This window comes from Trachemys scripta, chromosome 5 (genome assembly GCF_013100865.1).
Source record: "Trachemys scripta elegans isolate TJP31775 chromosome 5, CAS_Tse_1.0, whole genome shotgun sequence".
Classification (NCBI taxonomy): domain Eukaryota; kingdom Metazoa; phylum Chordata; order Testudines; family Emydidae; genus Trachemys; species Trachemys scripta.
The window spans coordinates 139543214-139563021 of record NC_048302.1 but is presented as its reverse complement, the minus strand read 5'-3'; the positions used below and the strand labels follow the sequence as shown (position 1 = coordinate 139563021).

General features: G+C 60.2%; 1 protein-coding gene across 1 annotated transcript in view; it reads right to left on the bottom strand.

The window, feature by feature from the left end:
* The window catches only part of LOC117878454 (dedicator of cytokinesis protein 2-like), a gene marked incomplete in the record, with an annotated part of 325642 nt that overhangs the window by 295292 nt on the left and 10542 nt on the right, over positions 1-19808 (bottom strand). Inside the window, 9 exon segments of the mRNA XM_034772650.1 lie at positions 1640-1775; positions 3814-3895; positions 8187-8338; positions 8644-8779; positions 9480-9628; positions 10163-10259; positions 11358-11413; positions 11781-11821; positions 17392-17475. Of these exon segments, the coding sequence (XP_034628541.1) occupies positions 1640-1775; positions 3814-3895; positions 8187-8338; positions 8644-8779; positions 9480-9628; positions 10163-10259; positions 11358-11413; positions 11781-11821; positions 17392-17475 (933 nt within the window).

Genomic DNA, 19808 nt, shown 5'->3' with positions numbered 1-19808 from the left:
GAATCGATTGTCTGCCGTTGCTCTGACGGAGGGGGAGGGGCCTGATGTCATGTACCCAGAACCCCCCGCAACACTGTTTTTGCATCATCAGGCATTGGGATCTCAACCCAGAATTCGAATGGGCGGCGGAGACTGCAGGAACTGTGGGATAGCTACCCACGGCTACCCACAGTGCAACGCTCTGGAAGTCGACGCTAGCCTCGGTACTGTGGACGCGGTCCGCCGACTTAATGCACTTAGAGCATTTTATGTGGGGACACACACAATCGACTGTATAAAACCGATTTCTATAAAACCGGCTTCTATAAATTTGACCTAATTTCGTAGTGTAGACATACCTCCAGCGAGGACAAGGACAGAACCCACCAGCTGAGCAGGAAACTGCCACATGAGACTTTGGCCTGGGCTACACTACACAGTTAGGTTGCTATAAGTCGCCTGGCTTGGACCTACATGTGTGTTTACACTCACATTTGTCTGCAGCCAAAGTAAGCACCCCATTCCAGCAACGCAGGAAAACCACCTCCCCAAACAGTGCAGAACCGGGCTCGACCTCGACGCAGGGCGAGTGTAGGCACTGCATGACCTGTGTCGACCTGAGCTGGGGGAATAACATGCCCTGAGCTCCCTAGTGAGAGCAGGAGTGGTAAGAGGGTCTGAGTGGGACGAGGCAGCAAACGAGACAGGAGCTGGCAGTGGAGTGTGGTGGTAAAAACCTAATGCAGCTGATGAGGATACACAAGCAAAGGCCTCACAACATGCCAGCAGGAGCTCACCCCTGATCTGACTGATCACTTGCTTCCTCCCCACAGCGGCTGCGCCTGCTGCCATCTCCCAGGATAGAGACGCTATTGTCCTCTGCTCACTAACAATGAGAGGGACGAGTTCCCCTCTCTCTGACCCTGGGCGGACCCCCAGCCCCTGCACAGCCCCAGGACCCTAAGGCCCAGAAGGACAGTGACAAAGCAGAGGGAGCTGGAGCAGCTCCAGAGCCGTACCAGGAAGTGCCAAGTCTGTCTGGCTCAGCACAGAGACAACTCGGGGGGTGTGACAAAAGCCCATGTGAGGGGTGTGAGCCCACCGAGGGAGGTGTGTTCGGCGTGTGTCACTAAGCCGACTAGGGCAAACCCCAAAAGGGGAATTTCAGCTGCAGCTCAGAGAAACGCCCTGCAAAGAGACAGCTGTGGCCTGTGATACGCTGGAGATCGGATGGTCACATTGGTCCCTTCTGGCTTGACAGTCAATCAGTCTCCTGGGGCAGGGCTGAGTCCCGGCACTGGGACACTTGTAACCAGCCTGACAAAGCCTTGGGGAAGAGGCTCTGGGGAGAGGTTCTGCTCTGCCCCAAGGGATGGGCTGGGGGTGAGTGGATGGGACTGGCCTCTCCCCACCTTCAGCTGTAAATAAGGGGGCCAAATCTGGCAGTGAGCAGGGATGCTGGCCCAGGTGAGGGCCGGGACAGGGTCACGGGCTGACAGGCCAACACTGCGGCCATGCAGCCCCCACCTCAGGCCAGGGACACAGGCCAAGCCAGCTGCAGCCCTTTGGCTGAGCAGCCAGTGGAGGGGCAGCACTGCTGGGGCCGAGGGCTGCTGCACGCTGTCAGCCAGGAACAAATGCATCCAGGGCCCACACTCACCTGAGACGCCAAAGGGCCGTCTGAGGCCCGTGCTCAGTTTCCGCGTGTAGGTCTCCTTCAGGTCCATGCGCCCCACCCGCACAATCTGACACACCAGGAAGAGCCTCTCTCGTTTCAAGTCCTTGCTGCCCAGGTCCTGAGGAGGGGGAGAGAAACTCAGAGAAAGGCCCAGCAGAGCACAAAGGCCTGGCCAGCAGGTCCCACGTCCCACCCCAGGGGGTTCTGATGCCACATGGGGCAGGCTAGTCCTCAGCTTGGGGGCGCCATGTCAGCGCTGGCGGGGATGGATGGCACTAGGGGGCTAGCTTAAACAGTGCTAACAATCCCCGCCCGGCCTTTCAAAATCTCCCAGAGTGCACTGCTTCTGGGGGCTACTGGGAATTGTGGGATAGGTCCCCAGAGGGCACTAAGCAGGGCTCTAGTGAGTCAGAGGGACACGCTGAGATGTGGTGCTTCAGCCTGTGCACAAGCCATGCAGCGGCCAAAGGGCACCAGGCAGTGGTGACAGAACAGAGCGAGTCCCTCCCAGGACACCTGCCTGTGAGCATGGCGGGCTCAGCCCAGCCTGACATGCTGGAAATGAGCAGGTCCCTCAGCCGCTCCTGATTTTTCATGTGGGAGACAGCAGTAACTCTAGTGCACGGACCTATGCCTGCAGCCGGACCTCACCTGGGCCAAGTGCTGTGCAGAGGCGGGGCTGGATGATCAGCTACAGCAGAAGAGCATGGTGGGGCGGGAGCTGGCTTTGTGCTCATGCTGTTTATCAGCTTCATTTACATATAGACTTCCCCTTTCTCTGGCCAGCTGCCTTGGCCCCTTCCTGGGGACAGTCTCGGTGCAGCTTGTGCCGTGAGAATACAGCTCGGGACAGGTCTACACTTAAAACACTACTGCGGAGCAGCTGCAGCGTTTCAGTGTGGACACTGCCTACACTGAGGGGAGGTGTTCTCCCACTGGCACAAGCAATCCACCCCCCCGAGAGGCGGTAGCCTTCTGACATCAACCTAGTGTTGTCTGCACTGGGGGTTCAGTCACTTTAATGGAGCTGCTCTGGGGTGTGGATTTTTCACACCCCTGCAAGACGTAGCTACATGGCTGTAAGTGCCTAGTGTAGACCAGGCCTTGGTCAGTAGGAGCCACATGCCCTCTGTTCCCCTGCCTGGGGCCTGCGAGAAATCAAGGCAAGCCCCAGCCGAGGAGATGGGCCCACAGGAAAGCCCGGGGAGAGGGGGGCAGTTGGGGCCCTGGTGTCTGAGTGTCACAGAGGAAATGGGCCACAGAAGGATCTAAAGGAGCAGACGGTGGAACCAGGAGCTAGGGTGAGCACCCACTGCTTATTTTCAGATGGACTGAAATGTATTAAAATTGATCATGGAGACCATTTTAAACATTCAGTTGCCGCGTATGATAATTGCAGGTGTATACTGAAGGGCAGTAGAAATGTAGATGTGAGAGGGAAATACATGGCATGCTGGAGTTTCACTAAAATGTCCCTTAAAACAAAGTGTTACCCCTCATTTGTCATATGGTTTTCCCTTATTTTCATCCAACACAGGTGGTCACCCTAGCAGAGCACTGGGACCAAGGACCAGTCAAGGCGGAGCTGGGGAGAGGGGCTGGAAGCCAGGTGGGGGAAGGCCAGGGAGGGGCATGGTGGCCCAGCTGCGGTGGGGGAGGGGCATGGTGGCCCAGCTGCGGTGGGGGAGGGGCATAGGGCCCAGCTGCGGTGAGGATGGAGAGGGGCATGGTGGCCCAGCTGCGGTGGGGGAGGGGCATAGGGCCCAGCTGCGGTGAGGATGGAGAGGGGCATGGTGGCCCAGCTGCGGTGGGGGAGGGGCATGGTGGCCCAGCTGCGGTGGGGGAGGGGAATAGGGCCCAGTTGCAGTGAGGATGGGGAGGGGCATGATGGCCCAGGTGGAGTGGGGGGGCATGGTGGCCCAGCTGTGGGGGATGGTAGGCATACTGTGAAAAATATTCAATCGCTGTAACTAGACAGACATGTCCATCCGGCATTTTTCCGTCCACCTCGGGACTGCTGGGGCTACTGGTCCTGTGGGGCAGGCTCTGTGTCCCCGTCTCTGTGCAGTCCCCTGGTGACAGGGCTCGATCCTGGCTCAGGCGTCTGGGTGCCAGAGGCATGCTGTCAGGCAGGGCAAGAGGGTACCCATGCTCACCGTGAAGATGGCCTTCAGGTTGTTGAGCAACTCGATGTCCTGGGGGACCCCCGTGCTGGCCCAGCGGATCAGATAGTTCTCGCTGCAAAGAGAACCAGACAGCGTCAGGAGACTCCCCGCTGCAGGACACAGCCAGGAGCCCAGGGGGGAGGGGCATAGGGCCCAGCCTCTCAAGGGTGGTGCTGCCCTGAGCTGGGCGGGCGGGACTGTAGCCCTGGGCCTCCGGCTCACAGACAGGAGGGGACAGCCATCGAGCACAGGGTCTGCAAGCAGGAGAGGCCAGGCCCGATCAGCACCCTGGGGATGTGATGGGGGCAGCTGACGCAGGCTCTGCCAGCTCCCATGCAGAGCCCGGTTCGGTGCTCAAGCCCAGTGAAAGAGAGACAGCGAGGGCCAAGCTTTATCCCCTTCCCCACATGTCCTGTTCTCTCCCTTCCAGCATGCCCTAGGCAGCCCCTGTCCTACTCAAACAGCCCTGTGGGAAGCTGCCTATCCTACCAGCCCTCCTCGCCTTAATGCAGGTACCGGGGATCCCATCTGGGCCTTGGAGATGCTACTGACTCTGATTGCAAAGCACGCACTCAGCGAGCCTCCTTCCGGAGGAGAATGGCATGTGGTGGGACAGGACGCAGACACATGGCAAGCACCACACAGCCCTGGAGCAGAGCCCTACATGGGGCAGGGCGCAAGAACAAACCCCCGTTTAACAACCAAGCCTATGGCAGTGACTCTCTTGGGCTGAGGAGGGGGCAGAGACCCTAGTGGGATGGGAAAGAACTGGCTCTGGGCCAAGCACTGCAAGGGGCTGCCAAGGCTCCACTCTCTCTCCGGAGTGGGACATGACACCCCTGGAAACAAGTCAGGCCTCTCTGTAAGCCCCGGATCGGCACAGCTCAGGCATGGGCAGCCAGGGGGGCAGGGAAGCACCCTGGTCTCTGAGGCCAACCAGTGACACTGCGCTCCTGCCGGGGAAATGGGGTTGAGCACAGGGGCTTGCCCCGCTCCCTGGCAGGAGCGCCGGGAAGGCGGCTGGAGCAGGTCAGGGCGTGGGGGCGCCCATTTTTCGGGGGGTCCCCAATGGTCTGGGGCCCCTGGACATGGGCCTCATTGGCTCAGAGGCTAATCCGCCACTGCCACCTCTTTGTTCACCCTGCAGCCCTGGCTCAGCCTGGCCTTCCCCAAGCACGGCTCCGTCTCTGCCCTCTCTCCTCTGTCTTTCAGCAGCACGCCTGTGACCAGCAGGGAGCGGGGTGGATTGCCTTGGGAATGTCATTTAGTTTTACTGGGACTGTCTGCATGGGGGATGGGAGAGCAGGGGATGACTTTAGGTGAGGGACGGTACCTGAGCCTGTAACCTGAGCCAGGAAGGGGATGCGGAGTCCACGCCTTTGCCCAGGAAGTTGGACAAAGGGAGAGAGCTGGCTGGAGGGGCTTTTGGTTTCAGTTTGGCTGGCTGGGAAGACGCAGGGAACCCCAAGTCTGGGGTCTAAGGTCCTCGCCCCCCAGAGGGACCTGGTTTTACCTACAAGCCCTGCTTGGGACTGTGTTCCTGTCGTCTAATAAACCTTTTGTGTTACTGGCTGGCTGAGAGTCCATGTGAATCGCAGGAAGTGAGGGGTGCAGGGCCCTGACTCCCCCACACTCTGTGACACCTCCCTTCTGCTTCCCCAGAATCCAGCCCAGGGGAGACCCACAGCTGCAGGGTGTGACAGGTGGCCGACCCGGGGCTTTTCGCTCTCACTCCTGTCTGAAGGGCATTTTCTCTCTGAGTGAATTCAGGGACCCACTTTCACACAAATCCCTTCCCATCACATGGATCCACAAAGTGCCCCCCAAACACAGGCCTCTGCAGAGCCCGAACTCAGTCTGGCCCGTGGCTCCCCAGCACCCATCTGTCATTTGAGCGACATGTGACTATGAGCCGTGACGGAGACCCACCGCCAGAGGGGGGCCATGAGACGCACTCGGCCAGTGAGCCCAGCACAGCAGAGACCTGGCGCGCAGGACTGCCGGGCCCTGGGGCGAGGGCTGGAGGGTAAAGTGGATCACATTCAGTACAAAGGCAGTGGGTTCGGGGGGCAAGGCTAGGGACAGGAGACACATAGTAACATTAACCGGTCAGTTTTCATCACAGAGGAAGGTTAACAGGTCCCTGTAGGCAGAAACACTCCCGTGGGAAGGCAATTCCCCACATGTACATCTACCGTCACCCTCGGCAGCTCCCAGAGACCTTGGCTCTCCTGGGCAGCAGACACCAGAATAGCCCACGGGGTGTCAGCACAGCCAGGAGGGAAGTTATTGTGGGGCGTATTTGGAACGGCTGGGGGCTGAGAGCCACGCTGGGCGCCCGCGGGACAAACTAGTCCTGACGGATATGAGAGAGAGGGGCAGGCAGATCTCTCAGCCCAGGAAGGGTGAAGGGCCTGTTCCCTCTGAGCTGAAAACAGGTGACCTCAGGTTAACCAGAGACATGTGAGGCCAGTTCGGGGCTCCAGTGACCTTTAAAAACCATCCTCTGGTGTCAGAGAGAGACGAAGGGAGAGCCAGAGACAGGCTGCATCAGGAAGGAAGGGCTTCCCCAAGGTGAAGGCTGTCTCCCCTCCCTACAGAGAAAGAAACAGCTGCCCAGCCCCCGGGCCCGCTGGGTGCCCCCCGGCTGCCTCAGGTTAGGACGGCAACATATTGAGTCCCATTGGGTCTCATGCCATATGAAGCCTCAGCTCTCAGCAGGGGGCCAAAAGCCCTGGCCTCAGCGGGGAGTTCCCCGGCCCAGGGCAGGGTCTGTGTGCTCCTGCCAGGCCAACCCTCCCTGAACAGGGGGTACCTCTCCCCCTCAGGGGGACAGGGGCAGTTATCCCCAGTTGGTCAGTCACTGGGGGTGGGGTCAGATATCACTGGTCAGTCAGTGGGGGGGTGTCACTTATCACGGGTCGTTAGGGTTGCCAGGTGTCCGGTTTTCGACCAGAACGCCCATTCGAAAAAGGACCCTGGCGGTTCTGGTCAACACCACTGATCGGGCCGTTAAAAGTCTAGTTGGCGGTGCAGCGGGGTTAAGGCAGGCTTCCTGCCTGCCCTGGCTCCGCGCAGCTCCTGGAAGTGGCCAGCATGTCCCTGCAGCCCCTAGGCAGAGGGGCAATCAGGGAAGCTCCACACACTGTCCCCGTCCCCAGTGCCAGCTCCGCAGCTCCCGTTGGCCGGGAACCACATGCTGGCCACTTCCAGGAGCTGCACGGAGCCAGGGCAGGCAGGGAGCCTGCCTTAGCCCCGCTGCGCCGCCGACCGGGAGCCGCCTGATGTAAGTGCCGACTGGCTGGAGCCCACACCCCTATCCCCTCTTGCACCCCAACCCCCTGCCCCAGGTCGGAACCCTCTCCCGCACCCTAACTCCCTCACAGACCCCGCACCCCAACCCTCTGCCCCAGCTCTGAGCCCCCTCCCAGAGCCTAGACCTCTCACCCCCTCCCACTCCCCAACCCCCTGCCCCAGCCCTGAGCCCCCTCCTGCACTCTAACACCCTCCCAGAGCCCGCACCCCAACCCCCTGCCAAACCCTGACCCCCCACCTGCACCCCAAGCCCCTGGCCCAGACCTGAGCCCCCTCCCAGAGCCTGCATCCTGCACCCCCTCTTTCACCCAAACTCCCTCCCCGAGCCCTCACCCCCTCCCACAACCTGCCCCAGCCCTGAGCCCCCTCCTGCACCCTGAATGACCATTTCTGGCCCCACCCCAGAGTCCACACCCCCAGCCGGAGATCTCACCCCATCCTGCACCCCGACCCCCTGCCCCAGCCCAGTGAAAGTGAGTGAGGGTGGGGGAGAGCAAGTGAGGGCAGGAGGGGGGGATGGACGGAGTGGGGGCAGGATCTCTGAGAAGGGGCGGGGCATCTGAGAAGGGGCACGGCCTCAGGGAAGGGGCAGGGAACGAGAGTTCGGTTGTGTACTATTAGAAAGTTGGCAACCCTACTGGTCAGTCAATGGAGGGTGGGGTGAGTTATCTCTGGTCAGTGGGGGGAAGGGGAGGGCTGGTTATCACCAGCCGGTCAGTGGGCAGGGGTGGGGGAGAGGAGACAAGTCATCGGCCAGTGAGCGATGTCCCAGGCAAGCCATCTGGGCTCACACGGCTCAGGGCAGTGGCTCTACTATTGCTCCAGGTCTGGTTTGGAAACTGCTGACTCCATAGTGCCAGGCGCTGGGATCCCTGACCCAGGCTCCCCCGGGCCACTGACCCAGGGGCAGGTCACTTGGCAACTTCCCGCAGGCCAAGGCTCAGGAGTCAGCCAGGTCCCATCAGAGCAGCAGCCCTGGTCCGGGGCTCTCCTGGTGAGGCCCCCAAAGCTGGGTTAAACCCCCTGTGTCCCTCCCTGGGGGCCGGTACCTGATCATCTTCTGCTGGCCGGGGTCGTAGAGCGCCGTGAAGAGCTGGGCCTCCTCCCCGATGTTGCAGACGAAGTTGCGGACGCAGAGGTAGAGGTTGTGGGAGGGCGAGGCCAGGTGGGCACTGCAGCCCAGCTCGCTGTGCTGGGAGCACTGCGGGGAGACGGGCAGAGGTCAAGGCCAAAAGGACTCCCACCTGCCTGGCCCCTCCCCAGCCTGGCTCCTGCCTGGAGCTGGCCCGGAGTGGTGGGCAGCAGGATAGCCTGAAGCTCAGCGCAGGGGCCTGGGTGGGGCAGGGAGACCCCCAACCTGGCAGGGGGCTGGAACTCCCTTTCTCTGTGTATGGACTCCCGTGGGCAGTGCCTCTCAGCCGGGCAGGGCCAGCACACCTGTTAGCATGGGGTGGGGCAGAGTCCGGGAGGAGGGATTGGGCGAGGGGGCCAGGGCTGGGCGCTCACCATCTCTTCCTGGATGCGCTCACTGATCATGCTTGTGGCCTGTTTGTGAGCCTGGAAGAGGCTGATGATGCTGGTTCTGTCGGGGTCCAGGATGTTCCCGTTCTTGTCACGCACAACCAGGTCTAGCTCCAGGATCCTGCAGAGCACAGGACGGGGCATGAACACGACTCCAGGCGTGGGGCAGGGACCTGGACTCTCCAAGGCCTCTGGCCCAGCCCAGCCACACACAGAGCAGCACCCAGCCACCTTGTCGTGGAGCAAACGCCCAGCCCCTCCGGTCCCTGGCCGTGGATCCAGCCTGCAGGCCCAGCAGGTGCCCACCTTGGGGCAGGAAGGGGCCTCACCCAGGACTGCAGCAAGGGTCATGCCAGGGGTCACCACGGGTGACCCCCAACCCCCTCACTGTTCCTGATCCACGCACTGCAGGGCCCTCCCTGCCCCCTGGGTCCTCGCTCACACTATGCTGATTGCACACTTGTGTGCCTCGCACACCCAGGCTGTCTCATTCCCCATGCTCTCACTTTCTCCAGTGCACCCACGTCACGTACTAGTGCCCATCCCTGGTCCCTCTCCGGCTCCACCCTGCCCCCCCCTACAGCCCCCCCCCGGCTCCCCCCTGCCCCCGCCACCACCCCCCCTCCGGTCCCAACCCCCCGCCTACAACCCTTCCCCGGCTCCACCCTGCCCCCACCTACAGCCCTTCCCCGGCTCCACCCTGCCCTCGCCTACAGCCCCTCTCCAGTCCCAAACCCCTACCTACAGCCTCTCTGGCCCATGCCCCTGCCTTGGCCCCCCCATCACAGCCCCACCCTTTCCTGTCCCCTGCCTGCTCTCACTTGTTCCCGTAGTCGATCTTGCTGGTCACCTCCTTCTTGAGCTCCAGGAGCTCATCCTTGGGGAGTGTCCCAGAGAGCAGCTGCGAGCGCCTCTCCATCAGCTCACACATCATCCTCCTGACCTGCCCGTATCGCTCCTTCTGCCCCATCTGCAGGGCAACAAGGGGGCAAGAGTCATGCCCGATCCAGAGAGCTGATCACCCGCAGCCCTCGCAGTGGAGAGCCCAATCCACGTGGCCCCTCTTCCCTGACCCCTGCTGACCCCATCCCAGAAAGGCCAACCCCCCGCAGTTCCCACAGCCCCCATCCCTGACCCCCCCCCGCCCCTGCAGCCCCCATCCCAAAGCGCCCCCCCGCAGTTCTCACAGTCCCCATCCCTGACCCCTCACAGCCCCTGCAGCCCCCATCCCAAAGAGCCCCCCCGCGGTTCCCACAGGCCCCATTCCTGACCCCATCGCAGCCCCCATCCCAAAGAGCCCCCCCCCACGGTTCCCACAGCCCCCATCTCTGACTTCACAGCACTCAGCCTGGGACCCACCCCGCATGGTTCCCAGAGCCCCCATCCCAAAGGCTGGCGCTTGACCTGTGCATCCCCCTCCCCTTCCTGTGCCGAGAGCTGGTGGCCCATCCCCAGGGGGTGGGCCAGTCCCCGGGGCTTCCCTACTGCTGGGCCCCAGGCTCACCACGTAGAGCTGCTTCCAGATGGTGGCCCATTCCCGCAGCGTGGTGGTGATCTCCTGCACCATCGGCATCTCCGCCGGCACAATGTTCTCCTCCGCCCTGGCCAGAGAGCTGGTGAGGCCGAGCCCTGCACGTCGCGAGGAGGCTCAGCCCCATCCCCGCCCCCCACGTGGGGGTCCCTGAGCTTAGCAGCCCCAGTTCCCGCCTGCGCCGGAGTCCTGCGGCAGCGCCAGCCTTCAGCCTCAGGGAGCCCCACAGAGACCCTGCATCGCTCTCCCTGGGCCCAGCTTCCCCCTGAGGGGGCTGCCCACCCCGGCCAGGGACCCACTGGCAGCTAGAGCCCTGGCCTGGCCAGGTGAGAAGGGGAGCGAATCCCGGAGCTGCAGGCTGGTTACTGCAAGCAGCCCATGGACCAGGCTGGGGGAGGGGATGGGGTTAGGAGAGCTTAGAACCAGGCCAGGCACAGACCTGGGGCGCTGGGCTGCTTGCCCCACCTCGCGCCAGGGGAGGGGCCCGGCCAAGTGTTGGGACTGGGAGGGCAAGACGTTTGGCCAAACACAGGGACGGGTGGCGGGAGGCATAAGGGCCCAGCCGAGCACTGGGATGGGAGGAGGGAGAGGACCCGGCTAAGCTCTGGGACCGGGGTGGGGGGGCAGGGCCCAGCTAAGCACTGGGACTGGGGTGGGGGGGCAGGACCCAGCTGAGCACTGGGATGGGAGGGGGGAGAGGTAGGACCTGGCTAAGCACTGGGACATGTCGGGGGGGGGGGTTGAGCCCAGTGAGGTGCAGGTCAGGGAGGACCCAGCTGAGCACTGGGACAGGGGGGGCAGGGCCCGGCCGAGCTCTGCGACAGGGGCGGGGGAAGGGCCTGGCCGAGCACTGGGACGGGGGCAGAGCCCAGCTAAGCACTGGGATGGGGGTGGGGGGGCAGGGCCCAGCTAAGCACTGGGACGGGGGTGGGGGGGCAGGACCCGGCCAAACACTGGGATGGGGGCTGGGGGAAGGTAGAACCCGGCTAAGCACTGGGATGGCGGGCGGGGGGGGGGGGGTAGGACCCGGCCAAGCACTAGGACGTGTCGGGGGGGGGGGGGGTGATGGGCCCAGTGAGGTGCAGTTCAGGGAGGACCCAGCCCCCTGACCAGTAAAACATTTGCTGAGTCAGCCCAGAGCCCCTCCCTGCCCCCCCCCGGTACCTACCCCCTCTGCTCCACATGGGCGCCCTTCAGGTGGATCAGTGTGACAGGGAATATGCCCTGGGGAGAGGAGAAGTCGTCAGCACAGCGACCCTGATCTGGGGGGCAGAGCCAGAGGGAGGGGTGTCGGCCCTCATGGGGCAGGAACCCCCCGACCCAGTCGGATGTGGGTCAACCCAGGGCCAGGTCCTTGATGGGGCCAGAGCAGGCATCAGGGGAGCCTCAGAGCCCCCAAACCAGGTTAAAGTCACTCCCCGCAAGGCCCGGCGATTTCCTGCAGGGGACGCCACGCGGAGAGAGCATGAGCTCAGCCTCAGGCCACGCGCCGTGTCCCCAGCGCCCCACAGCAGCTCTGGGGCCCAGCCCTGGGACAATGGAGAGCACGAGCACCCCGGCCCCTCCGCACCGCGAGGAGCAGCAGACTTACCCAGGTGGCTCTGTTCCTGAGCGAGTACCCTCTGTACCAGCCTGCAAGCGAACAACAGCCAGTGAGACACCCAAGGGCCTCTGAAAGGAGAGCACTTCCCGCTGTGGGGGGCGGGGCAGGAGTGATGGGTATGGGGGGGTGCTCCCGGTGACTCCAGCCCCGGCCCCGGTCTCTCCCCGCAGGGGGCGCTGCGGGGGGCAGGGCAGGAGTGATGGGTATGGGGGGGTGCTCCCGGTGACTCCAGCCCTGGTCTCTCCCCGCAGGGGGCGCTGTGAGGGGAGGGGCAGGAGTGCTGGGTATTGGGGGGGTGCTCCCGGTGACTCCAGCCCCAGTCTCCCCACAGGGGGCGCTGTGGGGGGGTGGGGCAGAAGCACTGGCTGGGGCGGGAACCCCCGGTGACTCCAGCCCCGGTCTTTCCCCGCAGGGGGCGCTGTGGGGGGCACGGCAGAAGTGATGGGTTTGGGGGGGTGCTCCCGGCTACCCCAGTCCCGGTCTCTCCCAGCAGGGGGCACTGTGGGGGGCAGGGCAGGAGTGATGGGTTTGGGGGGGTGCTCCCGGCTACCCCAGTCCCAGTCTCTCCCCACAGGGGCGCTATGGGGGACGGGGCAGGATCCCTGGCTGTGGGGGGAGCTCCTGGCTACTCCAGCCCAGGCTCTCCCAGCAGGAGCGGTGGCTACGGGGACTGTAGTGGGGGGACTGGCTGCTGAGGGGAGGTATTGCTGGGGGCTGGCTGCTATTGTTGTGTATTGTTGTGTCTCAAAGCGCCTTGGAGCCAAACCCAGAACAGAGACAGACCCTGCCCAAGGAGCTGACAACCTGTGTACAACAAGAGACAAGCAGAGACAGACCTCCAGGGGAGCACAAGAGAACAACCAGACCATGGCCAGCGTGACAGGCAGTGGTCTCAGCACACCAGCCCCTGAATCACTCTCAGGTATTTTTGTCAGCATGGCGGCAAAGCAGAGTGCTCAGGGAGTTTGAAGCCGGACAATGAGTTAGTTTTTCAGAGGTTTACGGGGCCCTCCTCCCCAGCATGGGGGCGAGGGAGAAGGCACGAAGGAGCTTGTTTGAACCTAGAACAAGTGAGTGCTGGAGGCTGGTGTCACGGGCTGATGGGAGGTGAGCACAGACAGGCAGCATGGGGATGGGTCATGCCATGAATGCGAAGACAAGCAGCTCATGTTGGATCCAGTGGAGAAGGGGGAGCCAGCGGAGGGTGCTGTGGGCACAGTGCTGCTTACAAACAGGGAAGAATTAGTAGGGGAAGCAAAAGTGGATGGGAACCTGGGAGGCAGTGACCATGAGATGGTCGAGTTCAGGATCCTGACACAAGGAAGAAAGGAGAGCAGCAGAATACGGACCCTGGACTTCAGAAAAGCAGACTTTGACTCCCTAGGGAACTGATGGGCAGGATCCCCTGGGAGAATAACATGAAGGGCAAAGGAGTCCAGGAGAGCTGGTTGTATTTTAAAGAAGCCTTACTGAGGTTGCAGGAAAAAACCATCCCAAAGTGCAGAAAGAATAGCAAATATGGCAGGCGACCAGCTTGGCTTAACAGTGAAATCTTTGGTGAGCTTAAACTCAAAAAGGAAGCTTACAAGAAGTGGAAACTTGGTCAGATGACGAGGAAGGAGTATAAAAATAGTGCTCGAGCATGCAGGGGTGTAATCAGAAAGGCCAAGGCACAATTGGAGTTGCAGCTAGCAAGGGATGTGAAGGGTAACAAGAAGGGTTTCTACAGGTATGTTAGCAACAAGAAGAAGGTCAAGGAAAGTGTGGGCCCCTTACTGAATGGGGGAGGCAACCTAGTGACAGAGGATGTGGAAAAAGCTGAAGTACTCAATGCTTTTTTTGCCGTGGTCTTCACAAACAAGGTCAGCTCCCAGACTGCTGCACTGGGCAGCACAGTATGGGGAGGAGGTGAGCGGCCCTCAGTGGTGAAATAACAGGTTAAGGACTATTTAGAAAAGCTGGACGAGCACAAGTCCATGGGTCCAGATCTAATGAATCCGAGGGTGCTAAGAGAATTGGCTGATGCGATTGCAGAGTCATTGGCCATGATCTTTGAAAATTTGTGGCGATCGGAGGAGGTCCCGGATGATTGGAAAAAGGCAAATATAGTGCCCATATTTTAAAAAGTATAGAAAGAGAACCCGGGGAACTACAGACCAGTCAGCCTCACTTTCCCAGTCCCCAGCAAAATCATGGAGCAGGTCCTCAAGGAATCCATTCTGAAGCACTTGGAGGAGAGGAAAGTGATCAGGAACAGTCAACATGGATTCACCAAGGGCAAGTCATGCCTGACTAACCTGACTGCCTTCTATGAGGAGATAACTGGGTCTGTGGATGAGGGGAAAGCAGTGGACATGTTATTCCTTGACTTTAACAAAGCTTTTGATATGGTCTCCCACAGTATTCTTGCCAGCAAGTTAAAGAAGTATGGGCTGGATGAATGGACTATAAGGTGGATAGAAAGCTGGCTGGATCGTCGGGCTCAACGGGTAGTGATCAATGGCTCCATGTCTAGTTGGCAGCCGGTTTCAAGCGGAGTGCCCCAAGGGTCGGTCCTGGGGCTGGTTTTGTTCAACGTCTTTATTAATGATCTGGATGATGGAATGAATTTCACCCTCAGCAAGTTTGCGGATGACACTAAGCTGTGGGGAGAGGTAGATACGCTGGAGGGTAGGGATAGGGTCTAGAGTGACCTAGACAAATTGGAGGATTGGGCCAAAAGAAATCTGATGAGGTTCAACAAGGACAAGTGCAGAATCCTGCACTTAGGACGGAAGAATCCCATGCACTGCTACAGACTAGGGACCGAATGGCTAGGCAGCAGTTCTGCAGAAAAGGATCTAGGGGTTACAGTGGACGAGAAGCTGGATATGAGTCAGCAGTGTGCCCTTGTTGCCAAGAAGGCCAACGGCATATTGGGCTGTATTAGTAGGAGCATTGCCAGCAAATTGACGGAAGTGATTATTCCCCTCTATTCCCCGCTATGGGCACCCGCATGGCCCTACAATTTGCCAACATTTTTATGGCTGACCTGGAACAACGCTTTCTCAGCTCTCGTCCACTCACGCCCCTTCTCTACCTACGCTATATTGATGACATCTTCATCATCTGGACCCATGGGAAGGAGACCCTGGAAGAATTCCACCATGATTTCAACAGCTTCCACCCCACCAGTCTGGACCAATCTACACGGGAGGTCCACTTCCTAGACACCACCGTACAAATAAGCGATGGCCACATTAACACCACCCTATACCGAAAACCCACCGACCACTATGCCTACCTTCATGCCTCCAGCTTCCACCCCGGTCACACCACACGATCCATCGTCTACAGCCAAGCACTGAGGTACAATCGCATCTGCTCCAACCCCTCAGACAGGGACCAACACCTACAAGATCTTCACCAAGCATTCTCAAAACTACTATACCCACACAAGGAAATAAAGAAACAAATCAATAGAGCCAGACGTGTACCCAGAAGCCTCCTGCTACAAGAAAGGCCCAAAAGAGAAACCAACAGAACTCCACTGGCCATCACCTACAGTCCTCAGCTTAAATCTCTCCAACGCATCATCAGTGATCTACAACCCATCCTGGACAATGATCCCTCACTTTCACAGACCTTGGGAGGCAGGCCAGTCCTCGCCCACAGACAACCTGCCAACCTTAAACATATTCTCACCAGCAACCACGCACCGCACCATAACAACTCTAACTCAGGAACCAACCCATGCAACAAACCTCGATGCCAACTCTGCCCACATATCTACACCAGCAACACCATCACAGGACCTAACCAGATCAGCTACAACATCACCGGCTCATTCCCCTACACGTCCACTAATGTTATATATGCCATCATATGCCAGCAATGCCCCTCTGCTATGTACATTGGCCAAACTGGACAGTCACTACGCAAGAGGATAAATGGACACAAGTCAGATATCAGGAATGGCAATATACAAAAACCTGTAGGAGAACACTTCAACCTCCCTGGCCACACAATAGCAGATGTAAAGGTAGCCATCTTACAGCAAAAAAACTTCAGGACCAGACTCCAAAGAGAAACTGCTGAGCTCCAGTTCATTTGCAAATTTGACACCATCAGATCAGGATTAAACAAAGACTGTGAATGGCTATCCAACTACAGAAGCAGTTTCTCCTCCCTTGGTGTTCACACCTCAACTGCTAGCAGAGCACCTCACGCTCCCTGATTGAACTAACCTCGTTATCTCCATACTGATTTATACCTGCCTCTGGAGATTTCCATTACTTGCATCTGAAGAAATGAGGTTCTTACCCACGAAAGCTTATTCTCCCAATACTTCTGTTAGTCTCAAAGGTGCCACAGGACCCTCTGTTGCTTTTTACAGATTCAGACTAACACGGCTACCCCTCTGATATCCCCTCTATTCGACACTGGTGAGGCCACATCTGGAGTAATGTGTCCAGTTTTGGTCCACCCAGTACAGAAGGGATGTGGAAAAATTTGAGAGAGTCCAACGGAGGGCAACGAAAATGATTAAGGGGCTGGGGCACATGACTTACGAGGAGAGGCTGAGGGAACTGGGGTTATTTAGTCTGCAGAAGAGAAGAGTGAGGGGAGATTTAATATCAGCTTTCAATTACCTGAACGGGGGGTTCCAAAGAAGATGGATCTAGACTGTTCTCCGTGGTACCAGATAACAGAACAAGGAGTAATGGTCTCAAGTTGCAGTGGGGGAGGTTTAGGTTGGATATTAAGAACAACTTTTTCACTAGAAGGGTGGTGAAGCACTGGAATGCGTTACCTAGGGAGGTGGTGGAATCTCCTTCCTTAGAGATTTTTAAGGTCAGGCTTGACAAAGCCCTGGCTGGGATGATTTAGTTGGGGATTGATCCTGCTTTGAGCAGGGGGTTGGACTAGATACCTTCCAACCCTACTCTGGGCTAGGAGCTGCATGGTTCTGAGCAGGGCGGGACGGACAGTCAGTAACTGATCAGAGCCTGGGGGACAGTGGGAGCTGTGGGGAGGGATACGAACGGCCCTGTCTCACAGACGCTCTGCAGAAAGAACCAGCCAGATTTACACACAGCTGCATGTGAGGACCTGGCGAGAGGCCGGGGTGAAGACAATGCCCCAGTTACAGGCCTGAGTGACAGAACAGGATGGTGGCGTTGTCCAAGCGGGGAGGGCTTGGGGGAAGACTAGGAGCTGGAGCTGGCAGCTAGATAGACAGTCCCAAGGAGGCGTCAGAGGGAAAGGCCAAGATTGTCGTTTGGTCTAAAGGAGACGGTCTGGAGCAGAGGGAGATCAGTGGGTCGGGCATGGAGAGGGTGGCTGACTCTGTGGTTGAGAACGGGGTTACCCAGAGCCCAGGTGCAGAGGGAGAAGAGAAGGGGACCCCACACGGAAAGCGGGAGGGGGACGAGGACATCCACTGAAGGGAGCTGAGAGAGGAGGAGGACCAGGAGAGGGCAGCATCCCAAAAGCCGAGGGAGGACATGATTTCAAGAAGAGTGTGGCTGATGGTTTCACAGGCGGTGAAAGGTCCAAGAGGATTCTCCTGGGGTCTGTGGAGCCGGTTCCCCCACTTGCAGTGCCCAGCCCCACTTACCCTCCGAGGCCTGTAGGATGTGCACGGTATCCCCGATCTGCAGCGGCAGGTGATGCTCGTTCGTGCCCGAAAAGTTCCACAAAGCTGCAAAACAACAGCCAGGGGAGTTAGGGGGGTGGTGAGAACGGGCAGCTCTGGACCCCAGCCCCCTGCAGGTGGCTCTGCCCTCTCACTGCCTCACCCAGCCCAGCTCATCCGTCTCTGGGGCTAGGGAAAACCTGGCACGCTCGGCCTCTCAGTGCCTTGCGGACAACTTGCCTCAGCTGTTCCCCAGCACCGGGTGGGGCCGCCCTTTGCTCCTGGTGTTCCCCCATTGTCACAACCACCGCTACTGGTGTGCCAGGCTGACCCAGCCCCCCGTCACCCCCGACATGCCCCCTTCATCTCTGCTCTGGCACAGAGCTGTCTGTAACCCCGCCCTGCGCCAGGCCCCATGCTGCCACCATCTCCCAGCCTGTACTCAGTGGGCAGAGCAGGGCAGTCCTGGGGGAAGTGACTGGCTGGGGCTGGGGGCAGGAGAAACCCCTCTATGACACTGCACAGAGGAGAGCCCTGGGGGGTCCTGCCCACTCTGAGCCCCAGCGTGGCCAGTCGGGGCTCCCAAGGGGTCTGAGTTCAGCAGCCCCAGGATGGAGGGTGCTGATGGAGCTGGAGGCAGGTTGGATCCGGGTGCTGCCGCGAGGCTGCGGGAAGATCTGCAGGGTGCTGCCAGCCAGGGACACGGGCGTGAGCAGCGCGGGCAGGATCCAGGTTCCTGGGGGGTGGGGATTTCACGGCGCCCAGGGCCAGGGCTGTCAAGCACCCGGAGGGATGCTCCCGCCTATGGCACTCCTTCCCACACGCCCACAGCCCAGCCTGGCTCTGCCCAGCCCCTGAGCTGCAGCTCTGCGTGCCGGGCACTAGCGGACTGGGGGTTGCTCTCCAGACAGCTGGGCGCCTCCTCCCGCTGGCCCAGCTGGGGGCACCCTCTATTGGCAGCAGGGTCCCACCCCCAGCTGCCACCCGCCTCCATCCCAGGACCCCTGCAGCCTTCAGCAGCCAACAGCGCAGGCCCCCAGCAGCCGGCAGCTGCACACCCGCCCTATGCTTGGGGAGGGTGTAGTGACAAGCCAAACCATTAAATATGCACAATTCTAAACATGCAAATTAGCTCATTAAGTGATTTGCATAAAATGTCACACAAAGAGCTGCTCAAAACTTCAACTTCCAGGTTCAAGGTCTCAGGCCTTAGCTCCAACGTGCGCCCTGGGCCCAGCATGTCTGGAAGAGCCCAGGGAGGAGGCTGCCAGGGCCCTCTGGGATCCGCCAGCACCAGGGTAAAGCTGTGGGGGGGGGGGGGGGGCCGGGGCCAGGCTGGGAATGAGCTCCAGGAACTAGGGGCCAGCCCAGCCCGCCCCGCCTGCTGCCCCCAGCAGAGATCTCTGACATCAACACAGGCCCGCATGGGTATTGCTGTAAAAACGCCTCTCAAAACAAGACACTGGCGGCTGCAGCTGCTGCTCTGAGGGGAGCCGGGCGGGGGAGACGCCCTGGGGATGAGACGCCCTGTGGGATCCTACGCAGAAAGAACAGATAACTCAACAGGTGCACCCCAAGGGGCTAGGGCCTGCCCACTGCTATGCACAGCCCCACGGCCCTGTCCCCAGACCCCTTGCTGTCTCCAATGCCTATTTCCCCAGCCCGTGCAGAGACAGGGCCAGGGTCAGCCCCCAGTCGGGGGCTCTTTCCAAATCTTGCCCCACTGACGGGTGTTGAGCCCTGGGCAGGCTGCTCAGCGACTCCCTGGATCAGCCCAGAACTAAACCTGGAGCTCCCGAGTCCAGGCCAGCCCCTGGCCATGGGCTGTAGGTGACCAGACAGCAAATGTGAAAAATCGGGATGGGGGTGGGGCGTAATAGGAGCCTATCTAAGAAAAAGCCCCAAATAGCGGGACTGTCCCTATAAAACCGGGACGTCTGGTCACCCCAGCTGTCCTGCCTCCCAGCCGGGTGAGCGGGGTCCTGAGCCCAGCACTAGGCACCTGGGACACGGAGTCTGGCTCAGGCTCTGGGACCCTGCGTGAGTGCAGCAGGCAGGGGTCAAGCCGGGACGCCACAGGGACCGTTCAGCCACGGAAACAGTTCCACTCACGCCTCTGCTGAGAGGCAGCTACTGAGAAAAGCAGGAACAGAAAATACCACAGAGGAAAGTGACAGCAGGAGCCTGCAACACGAGGCTTCCTGCCACAGACCGGGCTCGGCGGGAGGAAGGTCTGTGCAGAGAGCGCAGGAGCCCCCGGCTCTATTCCTGGCTCCGGTCCCTCCCCCCGTTACAGCGCGGGAGCCCCCGGCTCTATTCCTGGCTCCGGTCCCTCCCCCCCCTTACAGCGCAGGAGCCCCCGGCACTATTCCTGGCTCCGGCCATACAAGACTGGCGAA